The 20,373-nt window shown below is 38.4% G+C and overlaps 2 protein-coding genes across 6 annotated transcripts in view; one reads left to right on the forward strand and one right to left on the reverse strand.

The window, feature by feature from the left end:
• The window catches only part of LOC100598121 (CD302 antigen), a 146,597-nt gene extending 131,677 nt beyond the window's left edge, over positions 1-14,920 (forward strand). For all 3 annotated transcript variants that reach the window (XM_012496559.2, XM_030796594.1, XM_030796597.1), the window contains 3 exons: positions 6,168-6,341; positions 8,347-8,373; positions 14,539-14,920. In XM_012496559.2, coding sequence (XP_012352013.2) covers positions 6,168-6,341; positions 8,347-8,373; positions 14,539-14,741 — 404 coding nt within the window. In that variant the 3' untranslated portion in view covers positions 14,742-14,920. The remainder of the gene's footprint in view (positions 1-6,167; positions 6,342-8,346; positions 8,374-14,538) is intronic.
• A 3,503-nt stretch (positions 14,921-18,423) lies between these two features.
• Positions 18,424-20,373, reverse strand: part of MARCHF7 (membrane associated ring-CH-type finger 7) — a 55,639-nt gene continuing 53,689 nt past the window's right edge. For 2 of the 3 annotated variants that reach the window (XM_003266151.4, XM_030796598.1), the window contains exon 10: positions 18,434-19,707. In XM_003266151.4, coding sequence (XP_003266199.1) covers positions 19,649-19,707 — 59 coding nt within the window. In that variant the 3' untranslated portion in view covers positions 18,434-19,648. Of the gene's footprint in view, positions 19,708-20,373 lie in introns of all 3 variants that reach the window. The other variant, XM_012496501.2, reaches the window with a different exon arrangement.

Genomic DNA, 20,373 nt, shown 5'->3' on the forward strand with positions numbered 1-20,373 from the left:
CTTTAGGTTTTAGGGTACATGTGCACAATGTGCAGGTTTGTTACATATGTATCCATGTGCCATGTTGATTTCCTGCACCCATTAACTCGTCATGTAGCATTAGGTACATCTCCTAATGCTGTCCCTCCCCCCTCCCCCCACCCCACAACAGTCCCTGGAGTGTGATGTTCCCCTTCCTGTGTCCATGAGTTCTCATTGTTCAATTCCCACCTATGAGTGAGAACATGCAGTGTTTGGTTTTTTGTCCTTGCGATAGTTTACTGAGAATGATGTTTTCCAGTTTCATCCATGTCCCTACAAAGGACATGAACTCATCATTTTTTATGGCTGCATAGTATTCCATGGTGTATATGTGCCACATTTTCTTAATCCAGTCTATCGTCGTTGGACATTTGGGTTGGTTCCAACTCTTTGCTATTGTGAATAGTGCCGCCATAAACATACGTGTGCATGTGTCTTTATAGCAGCATGATTTATAGTCCTTTGGGTATATACCCAGTAATGGGATGGCTGGGTCAAATGGTATTTCTAGTTCTAGATCCCTGAGGAATCGCCACACTGACTTCCACAATGGTTGAACTAGTTTACAGTCCCACCAACAGTGTAAAAGTGTTCCTATTTCTCCACATCCTCTCCAGCACCTGTTGTTTCCTGATTTTTTAATGATGGCCATTCTAATTGGTGTGAGATGGTATCTCACTGTGGTTTTGATTTGCATTTCTCTGATGGCCAGTGATGATGAGCATTTCTTCATGTGTTTTTTGGCTGCATAAATGTCTTCTTTTGAGAAGTGTCTGTTCATGTCCTTTGCCCACTTTTTGATGGGGTTGTTTTTTTTCTTGTAAATTTGTTTGAGTTCATTGTAGATTCTGGATATTAGCCCTTTGTCAGATGAGTAGGGTGCAAAATTTTCTGCCATTCTTAGGTTGCCTGTTCACTCTGATGGTAGTTTCTTTTGCTGTGCAGAAGCTCTTTAGTTTAATGAGATCCCATTTGTCAATTTTGGCTTTTGTTGCCATTGCTTTTGGTGTTTTAGACATGAAGTCCTTGCCCACGCCTATGTCCTGAATGGTATTGCTAGGTTTTCTTATAGGATTTTGATGGTTTTAGGTCTAACATTTAAGTCTTTAATCCATCTTGAATTAATTTTTGTATAAGGTGTAAGGAAGGGATCCAGTTGCAGCTTTCTACATATGGCTAGTCAGTTTTCCCAGCACCATTTATTAAATAGGGAATCCTTTCCCCATTTCTTGTTTTTGTCAGGTTTGTCAAAGATCAGATAGTTGTAGATATGCGGCATCATTTCTGAGGGCTCTGTTCTGTTCCATTGATCTATGTCTCTGTTGTGGTACCAGTACCATGCTGTTTTGGCTACTGTAGCCTTGTAGTATAGTTTGAAGTCAGGTAGCGTGATGCCTCCAGCTTTGTTCTTTTGGCTTAGGATTGACTTGGCGATGCCGGCTCTTTTTTGGTTCCATATGAACTTTAAAGTAGTTTTTTCCAATTCTGTGAAGAAATTCATTGGTAGCTTGATGGGGATGGCATCGAATCTAGAAATTACCTTGGGCAGTATGGCCATTTTCACGATATTGATTCTTCCAACCCATGAGCATGGAATGTTCTTCCATTTGTTTGTATCCTCTTTTATTTCATTGAGCAGTGGTTTGTAGTTCTCATTGAAGAGGTCCTTCACATCCCTTGTAAGTTGGATTCCTAGGTATTTTATTCTCTTTGAAGCAATTGTGAATGGGAGTTCACTCATGATTTGGCTCTCTGTTTGTCTGTGATTGGTGTACAAGAATGCTTGTGATTTTTGTACATTGATTTTGTATCCTGAGACTTTGCTGAAGTTGCTAATCAGCTTAAGGAGATTTTGGGCTGAGACAATGGGGTTTTCTAGATATACAATCATGTCATCTGCAAACAGGGACAATTTGACTTCCTCTTTTCCTAATTGAATACCCTTTATTTCCTTCTCCTGCCTGATTGCTCTGGCCAGAACTTCCAGCACTATGTTGAATAGGAGCGGTGAGACAGGGCATCCCTGTCTTGTGCCAGTTTTCAGAGGGAATGCTTCCAGTTTTTGCCCATTCAGTATGATATTGGCTGTGGGTTTGTCATAGATAGCTCTTATTATTTTGAGATACATCCCATCAATACCTAATTTATTGAGAGTTTTTATCATGAAGGGCTGTTGAATTTTGTCAAAGGCCTTTTCTGCATCTATTGAGATAATCATGTGGTTTTTGTCTTTGGTTCTGTTTATATGCTGGATTAGATTTATTGATTTGCATATGTTGAACCAGCCTTGCATCCCAGGGATGAAGCCCACTTGATTACGGTGGATAAGCTTTTTGATGTGCTGCTGGATTCGGTTTGCCAGTATTTTATTGAGGATTTTTGCATCAATGTTCACCAAGGATATTGGTCTGAAATTCTCTTTTTTGGTTATGTCTCTGCCAGGCTTTGGTATCAGGACGATGCTGGCTTCATAAAATGTGTTAGGGAGGATTCCCTCTTTTTCTATCAATTGGAATAGTTTCAGAAGGAATGGTACCAGTTCCTCCTTGTACCTCTGGTAGAATTCGGCTGTGAATCCATCAGGTCCTGGACTCTTTTTGGTTGGTAAGCTATTGATTATTGTCACAATTTCAGAACCTGTTATTGGTCTATTCAGAGATTCAACTTCTTCCTGGTTTAGTCTTGGGAGGGTGTATTTGTCAAGGAATTTATCCATTTCTTCTAGATTTTCTAGTTTATTTGCATAGAGGTGTTTGTAGTATTCTCTGATGGTAGATTGTATTTCTGTGGGATCGGTGGTGATATCCCCTTTTTCATTTTTTATTGCATCTATTTGATTCTTCTCTGTTTTCTTCTTTATTAGTCTTGCTAGCGGTCTATCAATTTTGTTGATCTTTTCAAAAAACCAGCTCCTGGATTCATTAATTTTTTGAAGGGTTTTTTGTGTCTCTATTTCCTTCAGTTCTGCTCTGATTTTAGTTATTTCTAGCCTTCTGCTAGCTTTTGAATGTGTTTGCTCTTGCTTTTCTAGTTCTTTTAATTGTGATGTTAGGGTGTCAATTTTGGATCTTTCCTGCTTTCTCTTGTGGGCATTTAGTGCTATAAATTTCCCTCTACACACTGCTTTGAACGTGTCCCAGAGATTATGGTATGTTGTGTCTTTGTTCTCGTTGGTTTCAAAGAACATCTTTATTTCTGCCTTCATTTCATTATGTACCCAATAGTCATTCAGGAGCAGGTTGTTCAGTTTCCATGTAGTTGAGCAGTTTTGAGTGAGTTTCTTAATCCTGAGTTCTAGTTTGATTGCACTGTGGTCTGAGAGACAGTTTGTTATAATTTCTGTTCTTTTACATTTGCTGAGGAGAGCTTTACTTCCAACTATGTGGTCAATTTTGGAATAGGTGTGGTGTGGTGCTGAAAAAAAATGTGTATTCTGTTGATTTGGGGTGGAGAGTTCTGTAGATGTCTATTAGGTCCACTTTGTGCAGAGCTGAGTTCAATTATTGGATATCCTTGTTAACTTTCTGTCTCGTTGATCTGTCTAATGTTGACAGTGGGGTGTTAAAATCTCCCATTATTATTGTGTGGGAGTTTAAGTCCCTTTGTAGGTCACTCAGGACTTGCTTTATGAATCTGGGTGCTCCTGTGTTGGGTGCATATATATTTAGGATAGTTAGCTCTTCTTGTTGAATTGATCCCGTTACCATTATGTAATGGCCTTCTTTGTCTCTCCTGATCTTTGTTGGTTTAAAGTCTATTTTATCAGAGACTAGGATTGCAACCCCTGCCTTTTTTTGTTTTCCATTTGCTTGATAGATCTTCCTCCATCCCTTTATTTTGAGTCTATGTGTGTCTCTGCACGTGAGATGGGTTTCCTAAATACAGCACACTGATGGGTCCTGACTCCTTATCCAGTTTGCCAGTCTGTGTCTTTTAATTGGAGCATTTAGCCCATTTACATTTAACGTTAATATTGTTATGTGTGAATCTGATCCTGTCATTATGATGTTAGTTGGTTATTTTGCTCGTTAGTTGATGCAGTTTCTTCCTAGCCTTGATGGTCTTTACAATTTGGCATGTTTTTGCAGTGGCTGGTACCGGTTGTTCCTTTCTATGTTTAGTGCTTCGTTCAGGAGCTCTTTTAGGGCAGGCCTGGTGGTGACAAAATCACTCAGCGTTTGCTTGTCTGTAAAGTATTTTATTTCTCCATCACTTATGAAGCTTAGTTTGGCTGGATATGAAATTCTGGGTTGAAAATTCTTTTCTTTAAGAATGTTGAATATTGGCCCCCACTCTCTTCTGGCTTGTAGAGTTTCTGCTGAGAGATCAGCTGTTAGTTTGATGGGCTTCCCTTTGTGGGTAACCTGACCTTTCTCTCTGGCTGCCTTAACTTTTTTCCTTCATCTCAACTTTGATGAATCTGACAATTATGTGTCTTGGAGTTGCTCTTCTCGAGGAGTATCTTTGTGGCGTTCTCTGTATTTCCTGAATCTGAATGTTGGTCTGCCTTGCTAGATTGGGGAAGTTCTCCTGGATAATATCTTGCAGAGTGTTTTCCAACTTGGTTCCATTCTCCCCGTCATTTTCAGGTACACCAATCAGACGTAGGTTTGGTCTTTTCACATAGTCCCAAATTTCTTGGAGGCTTTGTTCATTTCTCTTTCTTCTTTTTTCTCTAAACTTCCCTTCTCGCTTCATTTCATTCATTTCATCTTCCATCAGCGATACCCTTTCTTCCAGTTGATCGCATCTGCTACCGAGGCTTCTGCAATCTTCCCGTAGTTCTCGAAACTTGGCTTTCAGCTCCATCAGCTCCTTTAAGCCCTTCTCTCCATTGGTTATTCTAGTTATCCATTCTTCTAATTTTTTTTTAAAGTTTTTAACTTCTTTGCTATTGTTTTGCATTTCCTCCCGTAGCTCAGAGTAGTTTGATCGTCTGAAGCCTTCTTCTCTCAACTCGTCAAAGTCATCCTCCATCCAGCTTTGTTCCGTTGCTGGTGAGGAACTGCGTTCCTTTGGAGGAGGAGAGGTGCTCTGCTTTTTAGAGTTTCCAGTTTTTCTGCTCTGTTTTTTCCCCATCTTTGTGGTTTTATCTACTTTTGGTCTTTGATGATGGTGATGTACAGATGGGTTTTTGGTGTGGATGTCCTTTCTGTTTGTTAGTTTTCCTTCTACCAGACAGGACCCTCAGCTGCAGGTCTGTTGGAGTTTATTAGAGGTCCACTCCAGACCCTGTTTGGCTGGGTGTCAGCAGCGGTGGCTGCAGAACAGCGTGAGACCACAAATTCAGCTGTCTGATAGTTCTTCTGGAAGTTTTGTCTCAGAGGAGTACCCGGCCGAGTGAGGTGTCAGTCTGTCCCTACTGGGGGGGTGCCTCCCAGTTAGGCTGCTCAGGGGTGAGGGACCCACTTTAGGAGGCAGTCTGTCCGTTCTCAGATCTCCAGCTGCGTGCTGGGAGAACCACTACTCTCTTCAAAGCTGTCAGTCAGACAGGGACAGTTAAGTCTGTGGAGGTTTCTGCTGACTTTATGTTTGTCTGTGCCCTGCCCCCAGAGGTGGAGCCTACAGAGGCAGGCAGGCCTCCTTGAGCTGTGGTGGGCTCCACCCAGTTCGAGGTTCCTGGCTGCTTTGTTTACCTAAGCAAGCCTGGGCAATGGCGGGCGCCCCTCCCCCAGCCTCGCTGCCGCCTTGCAGCTTGATCTCAGTCTGCTGTGCTAGCAATCAGCGAGACTCCGTGGGCATAGGACCCTCCGAGCCAGGTGTGGGACACAATCTCCTAGTGTGCCGTTTTCCAGGCCCATTGGAAAAGCGCAGTATTAGGGTGGGACTGACCTGATATTCCAGGTGCCGTCTGTTCCCCCTTTCTTTGACTAGGAAAGGGAACTCCCTGACCCCTTGCGCTTCCTGAGTGAGGCAGTGCCTCGCCCTGCTTTGGCTCGCGCACAGTGCGCTTCACCGACTGTCCTGCACCCACTGTTTGGCACTCCCTAGTGAGATGAAACCGGTACCTCAAACAGAAATGCAGAAATCACCCGTCTTCTGTGTCGCTCAGGCTGGGAGCTGTAGACCGGAGCTGTTCCTATTCGGCCATCTTCTGAACACCTTTTAAAACTGTCATAATGTTGAAAATATTCCTTAATTGACAGATGCCAGTTTCAAGTGGTTTGATAATTCAAGTATGACATTTGATAAGTGGACAGACCAAGATGATGATGAGGATTTAGTTGACACCTGTGCTTTTCTGCACATCAAGACAGGTGAATGGAAAAAAGGAAATTGTGAAGTTTCTTCTGTGGAAGGAACACTATGCAAAACAGCTAGTAAGTATGACCAAAGGTGTTTTTCCATTCTAGAAGGAGCAGGGAAAGTAGGACTGGTTTTAAAATAATTTTGAGATAAGTGTGCCTCAATAAATAGAATAAGGCTAGGCACGGTGGCTCACCTGCAATCCCATCACTATGGTAGACTGAGGTGCTGGATTGCTTGAGCACAGGAGTTCAAGACCAGCTTGAGCAACATGGCGAAAACTCGTCTCTACAAAAAATACAAAAATCAGCTGGGCGTGGTGGCATGCACCTGCGGTCCCAAGTACATGGGAGCCTGAGATGGGAGGATCAGTTGAGCCTGGGAGGTTGAGGCTGCAGTAAGCCTGGGCAACAGAGCAACACTCTGTCTCAAAAAAAAAAAAAAAATAGAGGGAATAAGACTCCAGAATATATTAATAGGATGGTTTGCTCTTAAGTCTCTTGGAACTCAAATTGTAATTCTCTTACATTTAGGAGGTAAGGCCAGATCACATGAAATAGGCATATTTTTATTCTATCTGCTTAGTGTTTGCAAGAGGTCGAAAATTTCTTGTTCAGAGAAATTATTATAATCTCTTTGCATGTGATTTGAGTGAGCAGAAGTGGTGAAGGGTAATCATGTATAAGGAATTAGATTCTCCATCAGAACATCCTTTGTTTAGGCAAACAAAAACTACATCATAGTTTCTAATTTATTTGGAATTAAAAGGTTTTCTTCTGACCCATCAGAAGGTTTTTCTTGTTTTTTTTTTTTTTTTTTTTTTTTGCAATGGAGTCTCTCTCTGTCACCCAGGCTGGAGTGCGGTGGCGCGATCTTGGCTCACTGCACCCTCTGCCTCCTGGCTTCAAGCGATTCTCCTGCCTCAGCCTCCTGAGTAGCTGGGACTACAGGCACCCGCCACCACGCCTGGCTAATTTTTGTATTTTTAGTAGAGACGGGGTTTCACCATATTGGCCAGGCTGGTCTCGAACTCCTGACCTTGTGATCTGCCCACCTCGGCCCCCCAAAGTTTTAGGATTACAGGCGTGAGCCACTGTGCCCGGCCCAGAAGGTTTTTTAATGAACAGAATTATCCTGGCCCCAAGTATTTTGATGTTATTTGTTAAAACACTACACACTTTGTTATTCTAAGTTTTAGAAAGTAAATGTTTTCTCATTAAAGAAAATTAAATTTTCAAAATGTGGGCTGGGTACAGTGGCTCATGCTTGTAATCCCAGCACTTTTTGAGGCTGAGGCAACCTGGTCAACATAGCAAGATCACCATCTCTACAAAAAAACTTTTTTTTAATGTTTCAAAATATGAATTTAGGGTGCTTAAAACATGATATAAGCAACCATTTCCCCATTTTGCATCCTTAGTATTTTCCCCTTCTACTTCAACTGTAAACCAAAACTCCACATACTGCTCTGATTATTTCCTTTCTTTACATATGGAAGTATGTACATTTCTTTACTTGCTACAGCAGGATCCTTGACTACTATTAGTTTTACGGTGATTATCAAAATATTCGTCATAGTTTTATGGTAGCAGTATTCAACTTCAAATATTTGTTTTTTTAAAAATTGGTTCTTTTCAGGTACTACAACTCAGGGTGCCATTACATAAAGTTTTTAATTAAACTATAACTTCAAAACATCAGAAATAGTGAGTACATCCATACTAAGGTAGTTAGGGTCACAGTTGTTTAATTTTATGACATTTGTTTTCTAGACTCTCCAACCAGAATCCTCTTTTTTTCCTTACCTCATTATTGTCTTTTCCTCAAGATCCCATATTCTTTTCCACCAACCAAGCTAATGCATGTTGTTAGCCCCATACATCTTTCTTTAAAAACTAAGTTCAAAACAGACAACAGAGACAAATAATGAGGCAAAGAAATATGGATTTTAAGCTGTGAATATATTGATATTAAGCTACTAATAAAAGGGTTTATTTTTAATGATTGTGAACGTGTTTAAAGTCAATCCTATAATAAAGCATAATTAAATTCTAATTTTTATTTTCTTTTGTATTTTAGTCCCATACAAAAGGAAATATTTATCAGGTAAGTAATGATTTGGTTTTTAAATTTTTCCCACAATTAAAAATATATCAAAATTCTGGCATATTAAAATACTATTACATATCCCTTTTTAAAATTATGTAATATAAAGTAGAACAATTTTTATAAGAATGTAGAAAGGTCTCTTAGTAATAAGACTCGACATTTTAAATATATTCTACAATATGTAGTTTTGTCTGGCTTCTTTTACTCGGGAATTTTTTTTAGATTCATCTGTGTTATGCACATTCACTGAATTTTTTCCCTAAGCTTCATAATACTTTATAAATATATATTGTCCATTCTCTTGTTTATGGATATTTGGATCACTTCTAGTTTCAAACTAATTTGAATAGAGCTGCCTATGAACATTCTCATACATCTTCTTTTGGACCTATGTTCTCATTTTCTTTGAGTATATTCTAGAAAGTAGAAAGCTGGGTCATAGGGCAAGTATATATATTTAGATTTATTAGAAACCACCAAATAATTTTTCAAAATGCTTAAATCATGTTACTACTGGCAGCGTGTCCAAGTTCCATTTGCTCCATGTTCATCCCATGATGGTATTTTCAATTTCTTTATTTTTAGCCATTGAGATCAGGTGTGTAGTGATCTTCTTGTGGCTTTAATTTTCATTTACCTGATAATGATGTTGAGCACCTTTCAGATGATTATTCATTTGTATATCTTTTGTGAAAAGGCTTTTACCCATCTGTGGAGTGCAGTGGTGTGAGCTTGACTCACTGCAGTCTCGACCTCCTGGGCTCAAGTGATTCTTCCACCTCAGCCTCCCAAGTAGCTGGGACTACATGTGTGGGCTGCCATGCCCAGCTAACTTTTTCTGTACAGATGGAGTTTCACCATGTTACCCAGGCTAGTCTCAAACTCTTGGGTTCAAACGATCCACCCAGCCTCCCAAAGTGCTGAGATTATAGGTGTTGGGCCGCCATGCCCAGTCACCCATATATTTTTTTGAGTTGCCTTTATTTTTGGTAGGAATTTTTAAAACAAATTTTGTTTCTTTAAATTTGGATATGGGCCGGGCTAAATAATACAAAACTTAGCCAGGCACCTGTAATCCCAGCTACTTGGGAGGCTGAGGCAGGGAGAGTTGCATGAACCTGGGAGGCGGAAGTTGCAGTGAGCCGAGATCACACCACTGCCCTCCAGCCTCAGCGACAGAGTGACTCCATCTCATAAAAAAAAAAAAAAAAAAAAAAAAAAAAAAAAAAAAAAAATTGGATATGAGTCCTTTTCTGTTTGGGGGTTACTACGATGGAACTATGACAGAGGACAAGAAAAGAAGTGTTGAGTTTGGCTGGGCGCGGTGGCTCACGCTTGTAATCCCAGCACTTTGGGAGGCCGAGGCGGGCGGATCACGAGGTCAGGAGATCGAGACCATGGTGAAACCCAGTCTCCACTAAAAATACAAAAAATTAGCCGGGCGTGGTGGCGGGCGCCTGTAGTCCCAGCTACTCGGAGAGGCTGAGGCAGGAGAATGGCGTGAACCCGGGAGGCGGAGCTTGCAGTGAGCCGAGATTGCGCCACTGCACTCCAGCCTGGGTGACAGAGCGAGACTCCGTCTCAAAAAAAAAAGAAAAAAAAAGAAGTGTTGAGTTTGTGTGGAATGAGGATGGAATTACATCCTCATTCATCTATAGGAAGAAGACAATAAATAACAAGCATTAGTGTGGATATGCAGCAATTGGAACTCTTGTGGTGGGAATGTAAAATGGTGCAGCCTCTGTGAAAAACAGTGTGGTGGTTCTTCAAAAAAATTAAAAGAATTACCATATGATCCAGCAATTCCACTTCTGAGTATGTATCGCAAATAACTGAAAGCAAGGACTCTTTAATATCCGTACACCCATCTGTTTGATATTTGTGTATCTATGTTCATAGCATCATTTGCCATAGCCAAAAGGTGGAAGCAACCCAAGTGTCCACTGATGAAGGGATAAACAAAATGTAATCTGCACATACAATTGAGTATCGTTTAGCCTTAGAAGAAAATTCTGACATGTGCTACAACATGCATAAACCTGAAGGACATTAGGCTAAACAAAATAAGCCAGTCACAGGCCGGGCACAGTGGCTCACGCCTGTAATCCCAGCACTTTGGGAGGCTGAGACCGGTGGATCACCTGAGGTCAGGAGTTTGAGACCAGCCTGGCCAACATGGCGAAATCCCGACTCTACTTAAAAAAAAAAAAAAAAGCAGAAACCCGGAGGCAGAGGCTGCAGTGAGCCGAGATCGCTCCACTGCACTCCAGCCTGGGCGAGACAGAGCAAGCCTCCATCTAAAACAAAACAAAACAAACAAACAAACAAAAAAGAAAAAGAAAAAAGAAAAATAAGCCAGTCATAAAAGGCCAAGTTCTGTATAATTCTTACCTACAGTATGAGGTACCTAAAGTAGTCAACCTCACCAAGAAACTCTTTGCCAAGGGTTAGGTCAGGAAGAAATGGGAGTTTAATAGGTACAGTTTCCATTTTACAAAATGAGTTGTTCTGTGGATGGTGGTGATGTAGCACAACTAAGTGAATGTACTAATGCTACTGCTCACCTAAGATGGTATTTGTTACATGTATTTCTTTAAATTACATTTTAAAAAAATCAAGTAGCAGAAGCATGTCATTTAGACATGGAGATAAACAGCTGAAGCAACAGGAGTAGTTAACTTTAAGGAATGGATGTCCAGGTGAGGAGTAGTGGAGCAGGAGCACAGTATTTTCACTACGTATCTTCTAGAACTATGACTTTTAAGCTATGTAAATGTATTACTTTGGAAAAAATAAAGATACACAGAAGTTGGAACATTTAAAAAAAATAGGTCTGTGGCTTCAAAAACACGAATAGTTCAAAGATCTGGCAACATATGGTCTTCAGACTACAGGAAAAGTAATCTCTGAATTCATTATATGTATGCATGTATATATGTGTATGTAAATCTATATTAAATATGTGTGTACAGTGAGTAAATACTATGTGTCAGGCTTTCTCCTAAAGTTAGACATTGAAGACAAAGCAATGAACAAAACAAAAGCCTCTGCTGTCAAGCATACATTCTAGTGGGAAGGGTAAAACAAAAATATGTGAGATGGTGACATATCCTATACGGAAAACAGGCAGATAAGGATGAATTCCAGTGCAAGAAGGGAGGTGTTGTACTTTATTTTTATTTTTAGTACAGTGGCCAGGGAAGGCCTCATTTGATAAGGCCATGATTTTGCAAAATGAAGACCTAAAGTCAAAGTGAAAGCCTGTCATGTAGATAGGGATTAGGTTTAGTCTGACTTTAAGGAGTAACAGTAGAGAACATGGAGTTGAAGCAGCAAGGAAACCACCCAACAGTTAGATATAGTGCCATCTTGGCTAACAGGGAGTTCCCCTTCATACCAAGTGTAAGCTGGAAGACTCCCTTGGGAAGAATACTTTCAACAGAATTAAGGTGTCCATAGTCGGATGCACCAGTGTGGCAAGCAGACAGGAAAGGTCAAGTTAGTCCAAGCTGGGTTCAGCAAAGGTTACTGGAGAGGATGCAGGAGTTAAATCTTCAAGGATAAGTAGACATCAGGCAGGAGACAGAGGACAGGTTATCTGAGGTGACAAATCAGGACCAAGGTGAAGGGTTGAATTTTTACTGTCACTTACTAAATGGACTTGGGCAAGTCATTTAAACCCTGTGCCTCAGAATTAAATGCACACAGTTGGCACTCAAACTAACCTGAGGCTACAGCTCAACAAAATGTTTCATATAGTTTTTGAGGTGGATTATGTATAGTTCGGGCCTCAGATGATCAGTGTTAGAACTAGGGCATTAAGGTAGCAGTCAGATAAATGGGAAACAAGAAAAATGTGTAGTCTTCATAATTAATAGAGAGGAAGTCTATAAATTTCCAGATTGGATGACTGGACAGTGGCTATTTATTTGCAGGAATTCAGGTTAGAAGAGATTTGGGAGTAAAGTGGGGCTACACACACATATTTATCTATGGATTTACATAAAAGACTTGAATGGTTGAGATCAACCATGGAAAGCTTTGAGTCCACAAAGATGACTAGGAAGCAGTCGTGTGAAAAATAGGAGAGAGCAGTCAGGGAAGCCAAATGAGCAGGAGATAACTTCAAGGCTGGACGGCTAACAATCTAGTTGCCTCAGGATGAACTAAACATCCACGTGTTTAAGTATGTAGTCATAAAGAGATCATTGGTGACCTTTGCCACAGAATTTCTGAAGAAATGTTGAGAAAATGGATTAAATGGGCTTAAGAAATGACAAAGATGTGAAAGCTTGTTTCAGTGTTTGCTCAGTTTCCTCAAGTAAGGAACATTGTTAGGCTAAAAAGTATTTTTCCTAAATTGTTTCTTTAAAAAAAGTAGGATTTCATGGTAAATAGCTATTATACGCTGTCAAGCAAGCAATGGACTTTTCCTTTAATTAATGAGGTAGATAATAGACTTCCTAATGTAAAACTATCCTAACCTCCAAATATAAACTACACAGTTTTAATACACTGCTCATCAGTTGCCTTGACAATTGACTTTGTCATACATTTTAGTAGTATGCAGCTAGCTAACTAAAACCCCTGGAGGCAACTTTGGCTAAAGGTCACTTGCAGAATGTGAAAATAAAAGCAGCATATATACTTACTGTGTCTTGCCCATCTTGGATGCTGTCCAGTTCTTAGGATACCAGGTCTTTTAAAGCTCTGTCATAGTCTGTAAATATTTCTCAATTACTATGATCTTTCAGACTTTTCTATATTACTATCATGTAATTCCTATTTAAAGTAGATGCTACTGATTATGAAGCTATTGTACAATCATTAGTAGACTGAAATAAAGTGTGTTCACATTGGTAAAGTTAAGGTTCTACACTGAAAATGGACTATGTTAATTTTAATAAAACTACGGGGCTGGGCACGGTGGCCAACACCTGTAATCCCAGCACTTTGGGAGGCCAAGGAGGGCAGATCACTTGAGGCCAGGGGTTTCAGACCAACCTGGGCAACATGGCAAAACTGTCTCTACTAAAAATACAAAAATTAGCTGAACATCATGGCGTGCGCCTGTAATCTCAGCTACCCGGGCTGACACATGAGAATCCCTGGCACCCAGAAGGTGGAGGTTGCCGTAGCCAAAAACTATGGAAGAACCCCATTTGAACTCAGTTTACAGAATTCTTGGCTTTCATTTTAATGTCTTTAATAATACCACCACCAAATCCACCCTCACACCTTACCAAATCTTTAATACCAAGTTTTATTTCAGGATTAAAAAGGTAATTCACTTGTGGCCATTTCCTCACTCCTCCCAAAAAATCCTGTCAATATTTGAAAAATATCAATGGCTCTTCCTCACTTTAACAAATAATTTGGCCAAATTTCTCTCACTAATCTTAAATTCTTCCAGGTCTCATTTTAACAAGCACCAGTTGAAATAATGGGTATTATGAATATATTTAATAATAAAAAAATCTGTCAAAATAATTCTGAAAAATTTTCATTCTTTAGAATTACTATACATAATACAAGTACCTGCCCCAAAGTATTTTCATCCTCCTAAACCAAGTTATTTTCCTCAATTTATTAAACTGGATTCTTATAGAAAGATTACAAGGGTTTGAATAGGCAAGAACTGCAAAGTTATGCATACTTACAGAAATTTAGGGAAACACACAAAGAATGAATGAATGCAGACACACAAAACAAGGTACTTTTACTGCAGATCTTGGTGTTTTTTCAGTTAAACAAATCTTAAATCCCCAAAGCCAGGTGAACCATTAAACCTCAATAATGTAACACATTATCTAAATACTAGAATTCCTAAAGGGAACAGTAGGTCTGAATTTTTAGTCTTAGATCAGAAAGTAAAGCGAAGGAAAACAAACTGGAGCATGGTATACTTGGGTGATTTCCACTTTGGGATCTTCAGTAGAGTGGAGAAGTGCACAACTTCCTAGAAAATTTGAGTACTATTCTTCAGGCTAAGAAATAGAAATCTTGTTAGTAACAAATGCGAAATTTTTGGTTTTCTCATCAGTGTGGGAAATTCTCAACACAGAGAAACGTTTACACAAAACTACAGTTGTGCTCACCAAAATATACTTGCAACTTGTGTACCCTAATCTCCCAAATATTCTTTTGTCTTTTCCTTTTCAGATAACCACATTTTAGTATCAGCATTGGTGATTGCTAGCACGGTAATTTTGACAGTTTTGGGAGCAATCATTTGGTTCCTGTACAAAAAACATTCTGATTCTCGTTTCACCACAGTTTTTTCAACCGCACCCCAATCACCTTATAACGAAGACTGTGTTTTGGTAGTTGGAGAAGAAAATGAATATCCTGTTCAATTTGAGTAAGTTTTTTGTAATCTTGTATTAAGACATCAACAAAATGCCCTGGCAGAGATAACTTGGGATTTTAATGTAAAACTTGACATCGGATATTAGAGCTTTAATGGTATTCCTTATTCCGGTAACATTTTTATGTACTCATGTGTTGTGAAGAGTCTTTAGGTTCATTAAAAAAACAGGTTTTAGGCCGGGCGCGGTGGCTCACGCTTGTAATCCCAGCACTTTGGGAGGCCGAGGCGGGCGGATCACGAGGTCAGGAGATCGAGACCACGGTGAAACCCCGTCTCTACTAAAAATACAAAAAAATTAGCCGGCCTTAGTGGCGGGCGCCTGTAGTCCCAGCTACTCGGAGAGGCTGAGGCAGGAGAATGGCGTGAACCTGGGAGGCGGAGCTTGCAGTGAGCCGAGATTGCGCCACTGCACTCCAGCCTGGGCAACAGAGCGAGACTCTGTCTCAAAAAAAAAACAAAAAAACAAAAAAACAGGTTTTAGAAATGATCTTAGATCTAATATAGTGATTTTAAGCATCCCGTCAAAGGCAGAATCTGTCACTTGAATGAAGGAACGCTTAAAGCCCAAGAAGCAGATAAAAGCCCAGCCTATTTGTCTGGCCTGCTGTATCTTCCCTTCTATTTAGTTGACCCACTTGTTTATACGTTTATTAGTAAACATGAAATGGGGAATAAGTGATTTTAAGTACATCCCATACATTTAAATATCTTTGATAATTTTTTTTTTTTTGGCAGATAATTCCTCTAGAATGTGTATCTCCTTTTATGATTTAGATGAAGAAAATCTTACAACTTTTAACACCCCACACCAGTTTGTTTCATTACTTTTACACACACCATTTTATCACAAATGACTCAAGTTTTAATGAATGTTTATAAATCTTTTGAAACAAAATATGATCGCTGTGTCTAGGATGGCATAGAGAAAGCTGGCAATTAGGTTAACACATATATTACAGTGCCCCTTTAAGGATTTCTCTTGCCACCCTACCTTTCGTACTTTCCCTTATACAAGATATATCTCATTCTCCTCAAGCATTTATAAATTTTTCCTTCAATGACATGAAAACTGTGCAAGCAAAAACCGAAGCAAAACACTAAGTACAACTGTAGTGACAATGATCAAGGTTTTCAGTGCATTTATTGTACATTTTAAGAAAAAGGTGAAAATCATTTGAGGAGTAAAAAAATGAAAAAGCTGAAACGAGTGATTTTCCTCACCATCAATAAACCAAAAACAGGAAAGATAAAGAATGTATAAATTTCACGTAAATTAAGTCATGTATCACTTACCAATGGGGATATGTTCTAAGAAATGCATAGCTAGGGAATCTTTTGTGAAAATCAGCTTGTATTTACACAAACCCAGATGGTAGAGCCTATTTTGTCCCAAACCTACACAGCATGTTACTGTGCTGAATACTGCAGACAACTGTAACACAATATTTGTGTATCTAAATATAGAAAAGGTACAGTAAAAATATGGTCTACTAAGGAAACACTGTTCTATATGTGGTCCATTACTGACTGAAGTATACTGTCTAGAAGTCTGAGGCTCAAAGAAAAGTAATCAATCCCTCTTCTGAATCCACCCCATCAATTATCTTACGTTCTTATGGGGAGATATACTATCTCACTAGCTTGACTAATGGCAACAAAGTCCCAGCTTGTGTAATCTCTTTTTATTGACCACATGAATCGAAAACACTCATCACAATTAATGGCACTATCAATCATTAATGAGACATGAGTAACTAAAAAGTGACAGAAAACTATTAACAGTGGGGCTACATGGTACTGAAAAATGCAGGCATTACACCAGCTGTTACAAAAGCACAAGCATGCTCTGTAAGAGCTTTACAATTCTGAGATTTTGTGTAGTGATTGAGATGTCTATTTTATTATTGATAGACTATTACTAATATCAATATTGAACACTACCCTGGAATTCCTGCCTGGTTTTCCTACCCAAATTGTACCACTCCTTGAAGAATTACAGGCACAGTAAAAAAATATGGCGTATTATGTGAACTAAAAGAGTTCTAAAGGAGTTCTTAAAGGAGTGGTAAAATTTGGGTAGGAAAATTTGGGTAGGAAAGTGATTAAGTCCAACTTAAAACCAACAGTCTCAAATGTCTACAACTACAATGTCCAATGTCCAATGAGCCACTAGCCACATGAGGCTATTTAAGTAAATTAAGTATAGTTTAAAATCCAGTTTCCCAATTACATTAGCCACATTGTCAAGTGTTCAAATCACAGGTGGTTAGTGGCTACTGTACTGGGCAACATACATTATAGAACATTTTCATTATAGGAAGTTTTATTGGGCAGTGCTGCTCTTAAATCCTACCTTCCATTCAACTCCCATACAACTTTCTTTTGTACGTTTTGATACTTTCTACCTAATGGCAGCTCTTCCAAAACAGCTGTTTTAAACTCTGATTTAATTTTCAATATTTGGTTTCATTTTTCAACAGGCCAAGAGGCCTGTGGTAATGAAGTGCTATATATATATACATACATATATATATACACATATATACATATATATACACACACACACATATATATATATACACACATATATATACACACATATATATATATGTGTGTGTATATGACGGAGTCTCGCTGTGTTGCCCAGCCTAGAGTGCAGTGGCTCGATCTTGGCTCACTCCAATCTCCGCCTTGCAGGTTTTCAAGCGATTCTCCTGCCTCAGCCTCCTTAGTAGCTGGGACCACAGACATCTGCCACCATGCCCAGCTAACTTTTTGTATTTTTGGTAGAGATGGGGTTTCGCCATATTGACTGGGCTGGTCTCAAACTCCTGACCTCAAGTGATCCACCCACCTTGGTCTCCCAAAGTGCTGGGATTACATGCGTGAGCCACCACACTTGGCGTACATTTTTTCTTTATATACCAGAACATCTGTAACAGGCACCTTGTCTACTCATTAGTCAAGAGATAATTGGATTACACAGGCAGGCTTGTTTACTACATTCGGAATGTAAAAACTGCTTTCTTCAACATCTTGGTTCTAGCTAGTAATAACAATATAATTCTTTGGCAGATATTTAGAATAACATTTTAAACATTTTCTTAGAAAATTGCATTCTTGCAGTGAGCAGTGTATGGTCTCTTTTGTTCAGAATTTAAAATTGATAACCAATGAAAGCCTTTTCTCTTATTCCTCTACTGTCATTTACATGATAATCTGAAGCTAATGTGACAATATTTAAATACTAAGTGGTACTAGGGAACTACAAGAATACTGTAAAGTTTAAGCCATTGTTACCACTGTCATTTAGCATTTAATAACAAAACTATACAGAATTATCTTATATGCATACCAATGAATGTTTTGTATCATCTAAATCTTTTAAATAAAGTTTTATGGGTTAAGCAGAAGACAACTGTCATACTGAATGTTATTAAAAGTATATATACTTCAAATTCAAAGCATCCCTTAGGACCCACAGAATATATTAAAACTACCACCCTTAAATTTTATATTTTTGCTTTAAGACAGACAATGCAAAGATAACTGGCAAGAGGTGAGCAAATGTTTTAGAACATTTATAGTATTACTTAAAATGAGATTTGAAATTGTAATAAAATTGTTGGTTATGAAGTTCGATGTCTTTGAGCACCAGTTTAGAAGGAAACATTTCAAACAGTAAAATAAATCAGTGTGCACTTTATTTCGAGCCAATGTTTTACATAAGACCAACAAACTAAGTGTGGGCAAATTGTTCATTCACTTTTGAGAAATTACATGTTTCCTATTTAGGTTTGAAAAAGTAGTTTGTTGCCATAACATCAGACCTTAAGGTGTTTTAAAGTGTATCCTAAGGGTATTGACAGAAGAAAAATACAGTGTTATGGAAGTATACACAACTCATGACCACAGTATAGATCCATTCGTGGTGAATAATGTTCTGTTCTCCAAAGGTAGTGAAAAATATTAAGTCATCAAATAAATGCTCAGAATTACCAAGGAACAGTTAAAAAGGACCAGGATCCAAACAGGTTATTTATATATTTATCTATAAAGAAGTGACAACACTAAAAAACACATTGAAAACCAGTGTTTTAAACTCTGAATGTGGGATTTAAAAATATTCCATTAACTTGAGATTGCAATAATTTTTTTAAACCAAATAGCATTTGACTGGCAAGTCTCATATAATTTACAGCTGTAATATTCCTAAAAGGAATATCTACATACTATAGCCTATCAAATATAATCTGCATTTTGCAAATCAATACAAAAATCTATCCATCATTTATACATTTTATATATAGTTTTTAAAAATTAGATTTTATTGCTAAGTGAATTTGGAATTCAAATTAAATTTGGAAACTTAATATAATGCTCTTCTCATAACCTTCTCCCCATTCTTTTTAATTTTTAAACACTGGAAGCAAATGATTATCAAAATGAGACTGCAACTTAAGGCATTTTAAAAGAAAAAATAATTAGGTGCCATATAGCATTTTATTTCAAAAGTATATTTTGTCCCACTTTTCTCAATAGCAAGAGTAAAACACAAACCTTTTTTCATAAATATGACTACAGTAATCAGAACACAAAGGGTTGATAGGCATTGCTTAGATATTTAAAACAAGGGTAATACTTTCCCACTCACCTAAAAGAAAAAAACCTTTTTGATTACCAGTTTATAAACATCAGATTTGCTATGTTAAAAAGTCCAGCAGAATTTTAATTCAGCAACACTTGAGAATGAATATATATATACAGGCATACATGTGTATGTATATATTCATTTTATATATAGTCAATGTATTAGGCATTCCCCCACAGAAGTAATTTATATTTAATTGCCATTTTTAATAAACACTGTGTTCACAGATCATCCATCTGTCTTATATGAAGTTAGGCAATATCAAATGTCCTGTTATGGTCTCCATCTTCTTCGGAATCATCCTCTGAAGCTGTTGAAAGAAAACAGAATGATCAAGAATGATTTTAAGGGGGATAAGAATGGGAAGTGTAAATATGAAGCCAGAACAGCAATGACTTGTAAAAACAAAAATCCCAATTTAGTATATCGTTTGATCAAAATGATAAGTTGTATGACAGGGTTAGGGTGGTCTGACTGGGTGATGCCCAACCACAATTGCCCCCGCCCCCACATCTTTTTGTAATGTTATATCAATTTTTATAAAAATGAAAATGCTTAAAAATGTGGTTCAAGAGCATCTTCTAAAATGTTTCTGAGATCAATCTGTGTTCATAGTAGCTAATGATATATAAACACTAGGAAAAAAGTCAACTTAAGGCAAGTGCTCTCACACACCTGAGTAGAATCTGGCTTATTACCGCTGCATGTTTGATGCATCCGATGAGAATGAAAAGAAATGTACATAGAATAAAAGGTTATGGGTGTTCTTGCAATTTACATCAAAGCTATGTCTATACAATGCCAAGATAAAAGTTCATTTAGTAAGTCAAAAAAGCTTCATATAGACACAGCCTAAATTAAAATAATTGGATTCAGTAAAAACCTACTGTTGAGATTATTCCCCTGTCTCCACACTGTCAGAAACTTAACACTTTTGCAACATTTCTGACCTCAATTTATTCAAGAGTCACTAGTG

This window comes from Nomascus leucogenys, chromosome 17, assembly GCF_006542625.1.
Source record: "Nomascus leucogenys isolate Asia chromosome 17, Asia_NLE_v1, whole genome shotgun sequence".
Lineage (NCBI taxonomy): Eukaryota > Metazoa > Chordata > Mammalia > Primates > Hylobatidae > Nomascus > Nomascus leucogenys.